This window comes from Grampus griseus (genome assembly GCF_964374135.1).
Source record: "Grampus griseus genome assembly, chromosome: 14".
Lineage (NCBI taxonomy): Eukaryota > Metazoa > Chordata > Mammalia > Artiodactyla > Delphinidae > Grampus > Grampus griseus.
Genome location: NC_139008.1, coordinates 42,956,943 through 42,967,345, shown reverse-complemented (window position 1 = coordinate 42,967,345; position 10,403 = coordinate 42,956,943). Strand labels below are relative to the sequence as shown.

General features: G+C 59.4%; 1 protein-coding gene across 1 annotated transcript; it reads left to right on the top strand.

Moving 5' to 3' along the window:
• Positions 1-328: 328 nt before the first annotated feature.
• NKX2-2 (NK2 homeobox 2) lies at positions 329-2,069 on the top strand (the record flags this gene model as incomplete). Its single annotated transcript, XM_082671637.1, has 2 exons — positions 329-587; positions 1,507-2,069. The coding sequence occupies 2 exons, from the start codon at positions 329-331 to the stop codon at positions 2,067-2,069; spliced, it is 822 nt and encodes a 273-aa protein (XP_082527763.1).
• Positions 2,070-10,403: the final 8,334 nt, after the last annotated feature.

The window sequence follows — 10,403 nt, the reverse complement described above, 5'->3', positions numbered from 1 at the left end:
CTTGGCACCCCTCCTGGAGTTACAAACTCGGGCCCGGCCCGCAGCGCTGGCGCGCAGGCCGCCCGGCTCCCCGCGTCCATTTCCGCGTGCTTGCAGAGAAGACACAGGCAACGCCTTGGGCTTTTTCTTTCTTTCTTTCTTTCTTTTTCTCCCCTTTCCCAGAGTTTCTTTCTTTTTCTTAAACATAATAATCTCAATAATTAAAGCCCATCCCCCCTCCCCTCCCCCAACCCCTCTCCCCATACCCCCTCCCCCGCCCCTACTGAGAGCGCAAGGAATTGACCAAGTGAAGCTACAACTTTGCGGCATAAATTGCGGGGTCCCGGCCATGTCGCTGACCAACACAAAGACGGGGTTTTCGGTCAAGGACATCTTGGACCTACCGGACACCAACGATGAGGAGGGCTCGGTGGCCGAAGGGCCAGAGGAGGAGAGCGAGGGGCCGGAGCCCGCCAAGAGGGCCGGGCCGCTGGGGCAGGGCGCCCTGGACACGGTGCAGAGCCTGCCCCTAAAGAACCCCTTCTACGACAGCAGCGACAACCCGTACACGCGCTGGCTGGCCAGCACCGAGGGCCTCCAGTACTCCCGTAAGTAGCGAAACTTGGCCGCCGCGGCTGTGACCGCCTCTGCTACTGTGGCCGCAGCCTGGGCCGCACGCCCGCGGGGAGAAAAGGGATGGAGCCTTGTAAGCCGGATCCCTCACCCTGCGCCCCCAGAAAGATGCCTAACGTTTGTTTGGGATGCCCTACCTCTTCCCTCTTCGTCAGACCCCCCCCTAGTCCGGGAAGGAGACTTGGTCTCAGATATTTCTTCCAAAGAGAGAAATTAGGAGGAAGAAGGGGAGGGGAATACCTCCCAAGGGCTGGTTACAGACGCCAACCAGAACTGACGGCTCCGGCCGGAGCCCCCCTCCCCCATTCCGACAGCCGGGAAGGACTGGCCTGGAGCAGTGGAGCGAGCCAGCCTGCCTCGGGATACGGGGAGAGGGTGGCCCGGGTATAAATAGCTCACCCTGCCCCCTGCACTTCATAGAGGACGCTTTGTGCGGTGCGGAGGGTGTCCAGAAAGTCGGAAAGCAGAAACGAAAGCCCCCAAAACCTGCCTTAAATGGCCGAGCCGATCAATGCCGGGATTGTGGGTTTTTTCTTTTAAAAATCTGCCCACGTCTCTCCAGAGAGGAAACTGCTTAAGGGGGCCGGAGCCCTTAACCCGCGATGATCTCCTCCGCGCGCCACTCCACCCCCCCCCCCCAAAATACGCACCCACACTGGTCAAACCCCTAGAAACTGGAGCACCGAGCCCCTACTCCTGCCGCTTCTTCTCTTTCCCCGGGGCGGACACCGACGATTTTGTCAGGCGTGGAGCAGGGCGGGGGTCAGGGCGAAGGCAGCGGGGCCTGGCTGCGGGGCGCACAGGCCCGAGGGCGCACGGAGGATCCAAGGCGCGCGGGGTCGGGCCCGGCCGCGCGCGGCCTCCAGGCTCCTGATGGGCTTCTCTTTCCCCCAGTGCATGGGCTGGCAGCCGGCGCGGCGCCCCAGGACTCGAGTTCCAAGTCTCCGGAGCCCTCGGCCGACGAGTCACCGGACAATGACAAGGAGACCCCCGGCGGCGGAGGGGACGCCGGCAAGAAGCGGAAGCGGCGGGTGCTCTTCTCCAAGGCGCAGACCTACGAGCTGGAGCGGCGCTTCCGGCAGCAGCGGTACCTGTCGGCGCCAGAGCGCGAACACCTGGCCAGCCTCATCCGCCTCACGCCCACGCAGGTCAAGATCTGGTTCCAGAACCACCGCTACAAGATGAAGCGCGCCCGGGCAGAGAAAGGTATGGAGGTGACGCCCCTGCCCTCGCCGCGCCGGGTGGCCGTGCCCGTTTTGGTCAGGGACGGCAAACCGTGCCACGCGCTCAAAGCCCAGGACCTGGCAGCTGCCACCTTCCAGGCGGGCATCCCCTTTTCGGCCTACAGCGCGCAGTCTCTGCAACACATGCAGTACAACGCCCAGTACAGCTCGGCCGGCACCCCCCAGTACCCGACAGCACACCCCCTGGTCCAGGCCCAGCAGTGGACTTGGTGAGCGTCGCCCCTCCGAGACTCTCGGCCCCAGGCCCAGGCCCCACCCCAGCGGCGGAGGCGAGGAGGACTCGGCCCTTACAGTGGTTATTATATTATTATAATTATTATTCTGGAGTCGAGTTGACTCTTGGCTCCGTTGGGGAGGCGCCAGGAGGTTGCTGCACCTCCTTGGAGAGGCAGATTCCACCCCCCAGCTCCGCCCCATCCCTCTCTCCGTTTGAACCTTTGGAGACGGCTGAACCATAAGCCGAGTTTACAGAATGTTTGCGCAGCTTCGCTTCTCTGCCTCTCCCCGGGGACCGAATGGTCCCAGCGTTAACGTCCTCACCTGAGAAGGAGTAAAAGACCCCCTCCCCGCCCCGCTTTTGTGAATTTTGTAAAATATGTTTGTGTGAGTAGCGATATTGTCAGCCGTCTTCTTCTGAAGCAAGTGGAGAACACTTTAAAAATATAGAGGATTTTTTTTCTCCATTTTTTTTAAAGTAAGAAAATGCTAAATATTTATGGCCATGTAAACGTTCTGACAACTGGTGGCAGATTTCGCTTTTCGTTGTAAATATCGGTGGTGATTGTTGCCAAAATGACCTTCAGGAAGGGCCTGTACCTCTCAGGGCCCAACTCCTTTCTTCGTGGTTTGTTTTGGTTTGCTTATATTTGGTTACCCCTGCTTTCTTCTCTTCTTTTTTTATTTTGTTCAGTGCAAACATTTCTCAAATATGAAAAAGGAAAAATGTGTAGGCGAGCGAGAAGCCCCCTGCCCCATCCTCCGGGTCCTGAGCCCCGGAACTTGGAGCTCAGCGGTTCCGTGCGGTTCCCCAAGAGCGCCGGGCGCTGAAAGCTTTCAATTTTTTAAAATAAGAATTTTAATAAAAATCCTGTGTTTAAAAAAACCAAGCCCGGCCCTCCCGTTTGTCTTACTTTGTCGCCCTGCGCCGGGCAAGGAGGTCTCGGGCAAGGAGCCGGGCCAGGCCGCTGGCCGCGCTCTCCCCAGCGCATCCCTTGGGAGCCGGAGCACCCGAGGCGCTGGGGAGGCTTCGGAACAGGCCTCTCCCGGGCGTGCGGGCCAGGCCCCGCGCCTCGGACCCCGGGCGCGCGCGGGAGCGCTGGCCTCGGGCCTGCGAGCGGCTGACCCGCCGCCCGGGGTCGCTCGGCCTCTCCCAGCCTGTCTCTCGGCCTCACGCGCGGTCTGCATTCGGGCGGCAGCGCCCTGGCGCAGGAGGAAGAGTGACTTTGGAAAACGCAAAGGCGAGAAGAGCAAGCCCCCCTCGCTCGCCCAAATCTACGAGTGGCTCCTTCAGCCTAAGGAGCTGTTGAAGCCACTACACTCGATGACTTTCATTTTGTTGCATTTGATTTACCTCGTGCTAAGGAGGGGAGGGGATGCTGAGGTTGAGACTGGTCGGCTTCTCTCCCCACCCCCTTGCAAATCCGCGGCCGGGAGGCGGCCTAGACCTGGGCGCGGGGGCCGGGGGCGCGTTTCGGGGCGCTCCAAGCTTTGGCTACAAGGAGGGACGCGGGGACCCGGGCGCGGAAGACTACGGGGTGGGTGGAGGTGCTGCGGCCTCCCTGGGCTCCTCAGCCGGGGAGAGCCAGGAAGCGGGAGTCAGAGGCGATCCCTGATAACCAGCCTTCCTTCCATCCCCACTCTTTCCGAGTTTCCCGCCTCTGTCCCTGGACTGGATGCCGCGCCTCGTCCCCTCCTAGCATCTGGCTGTGCGCGGTCCCCCAGGCCAGCTCTCTGGCGTGAAGCTGGGCGAATTGCTCGCTAGAAAGTAGGGGTCTGGGGGTGGGGTGGTGCGTCGCGGCCTCCTGGGCTGCGGTAAGGGGAGCGAGAAGTGAGCAAACCGCCCTCGTTCGCCCGGGGGAGGCGGACGGTCCTTCCCTGCTAGAGATCTGATCCCATCCCACCTTTGCCTCAGGGAGAGCTCCCTGGAGGACCCTGGCGCATACTTGCCCGCGCCGGGGAGCGTCTCAGAGGGCCCCGCGGACTTGGGGGGAGGGGCGCCTGTCTCCTCTATCTTGCGGATTTCCGAAAATACCCGGGGCTCTGCAGCTCGGACCGCGCTCCGAGACGCCTCGGGATTGAAAGTCGGCCCCATTCGGAAACTGTATCTCTGGTTTTCTCTCGAGCTCCACCTTCATGGCTGGGGGCGGGGGCGAGGAGGCCGAGCAAAGGGAGCGGTCCCAGCTGACGTTCTCGCTACCTCTAGTTGATGATCAGATTTAATTCAATATCTAAAGCAAACATGATTATCCGTGTGACCAAATCTGCGCGTCAATAGCACTCAGCACCACACGCCCGGGGACGTGATTACACGTTATTCCCGCGTTGCGCAGCTGCCCCTGGATAATTGAGGGCGCTGGAGTCTTTCTAATATCCTCCTAAATGTCCTTTCATATCTCCAGGTTCGACTGGGTTTTTCCAGGTTTTCCTAAATGCGGGAAAGTCTACCTTTGTTCCCCACACCAGCTTGGAAACGTTTGGGGTTTTATTTCTTGCTCTTTGCAAAGGCCAGGAGAATTCTCCCCAAATCGTGTGTCTGCAATAGCCGAATGCCCAACTTGCCCTGATACCAATCACTCAACATTCCTCTTGTAACTGCCCTCTACCCCCATCCGTCAGCAGGGGAGGTGAGAGTTCCAGCCTCTTGGAGTGGGGTTGTCACGAGGCCTGAGGCACAGTCCCAAGACTTGGTTGATTTTGACTGCTGCAGGACCCAGAACTTCCGGGGGCCAAAAATGATCGTAGGAGCTTCCCCCCCCCGGCCTCCAGAGGGGAAGGAGGCAGCGTGGAAGGGCCAAATTCTCGCAGGCATCCACGTGTGCTCGTAGAGGGCGCATTTGGGGTAGTGGTTAGGCCTACCAGCCTGCAGTCTGGATGTGCGCGCCGGCGGCTGGGAGCCGGGGAGGTGGGCCCGACGCCCGCCTCTCACTGTCCTCGGGTCCCCATGGAGTCAATAAAAGCGCCCGCGGAGCCTGTGTGGCCCTAACCCCAGCGCCCTGGGAGCGCACCCGGCGCGGGGTCCGCTTCGGCAGTCTATCTTCGCCCAATCTACAGCGGGCCGCACAAAACGGCACAATGGGAGAGCTGGGAGCCAGGGATGTTAGAGGCGTGCATATTAAAAAGGGACAGAGAAAGGATCGCAGGGGACAGCGAGAGGGGAAGAGGGAGAAGGGGCCCACCCTCCGCCCCCTTCGCCCCCCTCCGCCCCGCACCATTCAGCGCGCTTATCGCGGGCAGTGAATCCCGGAGTCAGGCAGAAGTCTCCTTGGGGTTTTGTTGGGCCTGTCACTGGGTCCCTTTGTCATCCGCGGGCTCCATGCTGGATTCCATATGGCCAGCTGGGCCGAGGGAGCGCGAGGAGGGAACCGCACAAAACCCAAATTGTGTCCGGCTTTCAAACCCTGTATTGTTGTCTGTGAAAGGAAGACGCATTAAAAATTCGTGCTATATCTATTGGGGAGGAGGCTGGAGGAGGGGAAAACAGCCACCCCTGTCTTTGATGGCTTCAGAGGGCGCTTGCCCCGCCTAGGCCCCGTGACACTCTGAGAGCTGGAGATCTCTCTTTCTCTTTCTGTCTCTGTCTCTGCTTCTGTCTCTTTACCAAATACTGGCTCTAAGCTGGGGCTCGGGTCTGTGAACGTCGGCGTTCAGGGTCGGGGTCCTTGCACGCACTTCGCTGCTCCTGCGCGCGCAGCTGGCGGCTAGGCCTCTCCTGTCTGGGAGCCCGGAGTAGAGGCCATCGGACCGTGCCGGGCCCAGGAGGACACCGAGGTGCCCAGGGCCTGGGGGAAGCTCAGAGGCCGCGGGCTTCGCGGCTCCAGGGTAGATGAAAATCCAGGTCCCTTGTTCCCGCACCGGACGCGTCTTGACGCCCGGGCGCGCGAAGCCAGCCCTCTTCGCACTGCAGGAGCGGCTCAGGGACGCCGCGAGACCGCTCAGTCCGATGCCCAGCTCGATTTCCGCCGCAGTGGGTTCTGAGGCCGCTTTCATCCAGCCGGACCCCTCGGTTACCAACACCCTGTCATTCGAAATAGGCGCGGGATCCCTCTGGCGCCTCGGTGCCACGACGGGAAACCGGCTCAGAAACTTCTTTCACCACCAGCACCCCTGTGTTGGAGGAGAGAAGGACTTCCTCTTTAATTCTCAATGTCTCCTGCATCGTTTCGTTTGCAAAACAGGGAGACAGAGCGGAACTTCCAAGGAATCTGCCCGGTTTTGTCTCACCTAAGCAAAGTTAGGGGAGCGGCCAGAGATCCTCTGGGTCATCCTCTCTTCCAAGAGCCGGGTCAGAAGCTCCCATAAGCATCCCTCAAACAAACAAACAAAAACTACGTGTTAGACAAAAAGAGTTCTTGTTGAGGCTGGGCACCGTGGACATAGAAATAGAACCCGTCAAGGGCCAGGTGGAAATTCCAGCTCATCCAAAACTTGGGCACCCCCTTTTTTCTATTTTCTACAACTGCTGTCATGTTCAGTAGAATCAGCTAACTTGATAAGGGTAGGAGCCCCCCATCTCCACGCCCCCCACCCCAGCCAAGGAAATAGCGTCTTTTCCTTACCTATTGACTGTTGGGCTTAGTTGAGACCTGGTGTGGATTTCTCCAGCCTTTTCAAGAGCCTGGTCATTGAAAAGCTAATCCAATATTTACCGAGCATAAGGACAGTTCTCAGACGTATTTATTAAGGCCCAACAGTAAGTGATTACTTGGCCTGAAGACAAAGGCTACGGGAGGGGTGTCGGGGCCACGAGATCCAGACCGGGTGGGGTCTCCCGGCCCAGAACTCAGAAACCAGGCGCCAGCTTGTGAGATGCCGAGGTTCCCCTCCCGTTCTTAGGTGGCGTGTGGATTAGATATTGTACTGGCCGGTATTTCAGGAAATATGTACTTGTGGCTTCCTGAGAGGCCGGGCGCAATGACACTCTAAACTGTGTCGATATATCATCTTTTATCCAGGATCTGCAAATAAACCCCTGATCCCCCAGCGCATTATAGCCGCCGCTATCTCTCCAAGGAAGCGATCTGAGTTTTATTGCCTTCACCAACGCCCCAATTCCTTCTCTCTCTCTCTCTCTCTCTCTCTCTCTCTCTCTCTCTCTCACACACACACACACACACACACACACACACACACACACACACACTTTCCTCTCCCATCCATCCTGTCTGGTTTTTAAAGACTTTTTTTTTCTTCCTCCCGGGGCATCATTATTAATGAAGAGGCGAATAGGCCTCGGCGCCGCCACCCGAGCAAATCGAGAAATGCAGGCTCGCGGGCCGCCCGCCCGCGCAGGGAACCCGCAGACACTCGCGTGGCCCGCGCGCTGTCGCCGCCAGGAGGCGCCCCAGCCCCGCGCCCCAGCTCCGCGGCGCGCCCAGTCTCAGCCCCCTGGGAGAGCGCAGGGAGGCAGCTGCGCTCGCTAGGTCCCCGACCGCATTTCCACCGACGCGCGGCCCGGCCCGGTGAGGAGTCGACGGCTCCGAACCAGGATTAGTGTGTGCAAGTCAGACGGCGGCAGGCACGGCAGGTGCACGGGTAGCTTGGAAAGCGCGCGTCGATTGGGCCACCTGCATTAGCGGACACTCATTTCCTCTATTGTAATTTCCCCTCCAGCCTTCACTCTCCAAGTACGTGCCACCTCCCTCCCGTCCCCGCCCCAGCTTTATCACATTTGGGCACAAACAACAGCAAACTGGCCCTGCTGTCCAGGCGCGCGCTGGCCACTGGGAGGGCTCCGCGACGGGCCCCAAGATGCGGTGTCCGCCACCCTGACCGGTCCTTGCGCACGTGTCGGCCCCTGTGGACAGTTCTGTAAGGGCGGGTGAGTGGGGGCCCAGGTGGTTCAGGGAATAAGAGAATGATGCCGAAGAGGGATTCCGATTTGGGTGTGTGGGGGGGTGGCTTACTAGGAAGGAGAGACCCTCACCTGTCGCCCACCACCGAGTCGGGGCTCCAGCTACTGCCGCTGGCCCTCGGTCCCCATCAGGTGCAGGTGCGGCCGACCGCAACGGGAGGCTCTCTGTGAAGGGTGAGCCCTCCACCCCGCGCGACTCCCGGGCCGCGGGCGAGCGGTGCAGTAGCGCCATCCGGCCACCAGGGGGAGCCGCCGCGCCGATGCCGGGCTTTGGGGTCCGAGCGAGGGAGGCAGGAAGACGGCCCACCCCAATTCAGAGCTTCCTGCGCCGAGGCCTCGGCGGGGGCGCAGGTGTATCCGAGGCAGGAAAGGACGCCGTACTATGGATGCCTCGACCTCCACCCGCACCCTAGTGCCTTTCTGAAGGCTGGGTCTGGGGCAGCGGACTAGGGGCCGAACGGGTTAAATTCGTCAATGTCCGACCGTCGAAAATAGGGCCCGTAATTCCAGCTCGTTTCGTTGATTGTCCCGGGGAAGCCCGAGGTGAAACTTCCTCCTCCTGGCAGAGGCGTTCGCGGCTCCACACGTGGATCCGTTTACTTTCTTACGCCCCCGCCTTCAACACCAGCTGGTGGGTGTCAGGTTGGGGAGTCTGCAGTGTCCAGATTGTCCGCAGGGTGGCGCGATTGGATAAGAAAAGACCGCCGGCGGGCGTGGTCCTGAGCGACAGTCCAGGGAGGCTCGGACACCTGCGGGATTTGAGATGTCTGGGTGAGGAATCCTTTACACCAGGGCTGAGGGGTGTGTGTGTCTGTCTACTTATGTGGGAGAAGGCAGGACAGGTTGCTAAATCTTAATTCCAGAAAAATTAAAACTTTCTGCCCTTGAACTTGGCACCTGGAGGGTGATGGAAGAGTCTAAGGTATCCACCCAGCCCAAGTCCTTTCTCCCTCTCCTTTGAGGGCTGGTGATGCTGCGCCGGTGTCACTGCCACCCCACAATCAAGACACAGAACATTTCCATCACCTCAAAATGTTCCCCCCTGCCCAAATGTTTATTGAAAGACCTCGGTGAGAAAAGCCCCATCCCTTCCCTTGCTGCTTGTTTCACTGTGGTGTTCTTGCCTTCCTTCATAGAATGGTAGAAAGCCCGCCCCGGTTCCCTGCCCCCAGCCTCATACCTGGAGGCCATGATAACCACCACCATTTACTGAGTATCTTCTGTGGCCAGGCAGCTGCCCGGCGCCCTTCCTACATCATCTTATCTTACCATCATGCCCAACCTGTCCTCCCGCAGATGAGGAAACGGTCTCTGAGAAGTTAAGCACCTACGCATATGAACAAGGCAGTGTTCTTGTGAAGAAGGGGTCCGTAGCATGGAGGTGGGGTTTACCAGGGCGTCCTATCCTACTTCAGGAGAGGAGGACGCAGGGTGAGGGAGCACGGAGGCTCCCTCCTGTTCTGCAGAAGACAGCTGGGTGGCGGGCTTCTCCACGGAGCAGAGCTCTGCCAGTGCTGGCTGGCAGCCAGCGCTCAGGTCCCAGCCCGCTGGGTGAGGTCAGTGCGCTGCCAGCCTCTTGACTCCTTCCAAGAAGCCTGCACACCAGCTCCCTCCCTGGGTACCGTGGGGCCGTCCTGGGCCAGCAAGTGCTCCCCAAGAACTGAGGGGGGACAGGCCAGGGGTCCACCTGAGGGCACACTCTGAATTGTTCTCAGCCCTGGGCCCGTGGCCTACCATCTCCTCGGTTTTGGTGATGTAAGCAACTCCCCTCCCCCGCAGAATGATAAAGGGTACAAGAAAAATAGATTTTCAATTGCCAATTGATCTTATATCTTTAAAGATTGCCCATCTTTTACGTGATTTGGGGGAAACGGAAAATAAGTTAACATGTTCTGTTGGGTCTGGCGCTGGTCTCCTTAACCTGAGACATTTACGAGAACTATTAAAAGGTGTTTTACTTAGGTGTTTGCTTCCAAACCTCTGTGTTTCTTTAGCTCTACTAGCTGCAACATAAAAAAATTGCCTCAGCATAGACTGATGGAAAAGGTTGGGGGGCGGGTAGATGTACGAGGTCAAGCCCAAGGAGTCGGATTTTTGTGTCTATGATAGAGGGTCAGACAGCTATAGTCTGACCGGGAAGGCACCTTTCAGAAACGGCCGGTCCTTCTCCGCCAGTTCACGGCTCCTCTGAGCCTGAAATGATGTGGCCCAAGGTCCTGCCCTGGTGGCTCTGGATGGGAGGCCATGAGCGCCGCAGACCGCAGCATGGTGCCCCAGCCCCCCTGCCCGACATGTGCAGCGGTTGCCAGCACCACAGGTTGAGGGGCAGGAGGGCACTAGAGCCCGCGACGCTGGCCAGGCCTGGGAGGTCCATGGCCTCCACCAGTTTCAGGTGGAGGCTGATGATAAGCAGGGAGGCAGTGGGACACATGTTTCACGTCTCCAGGGGTCCCCAGCGGCCCAACCCCAGCTGCCCT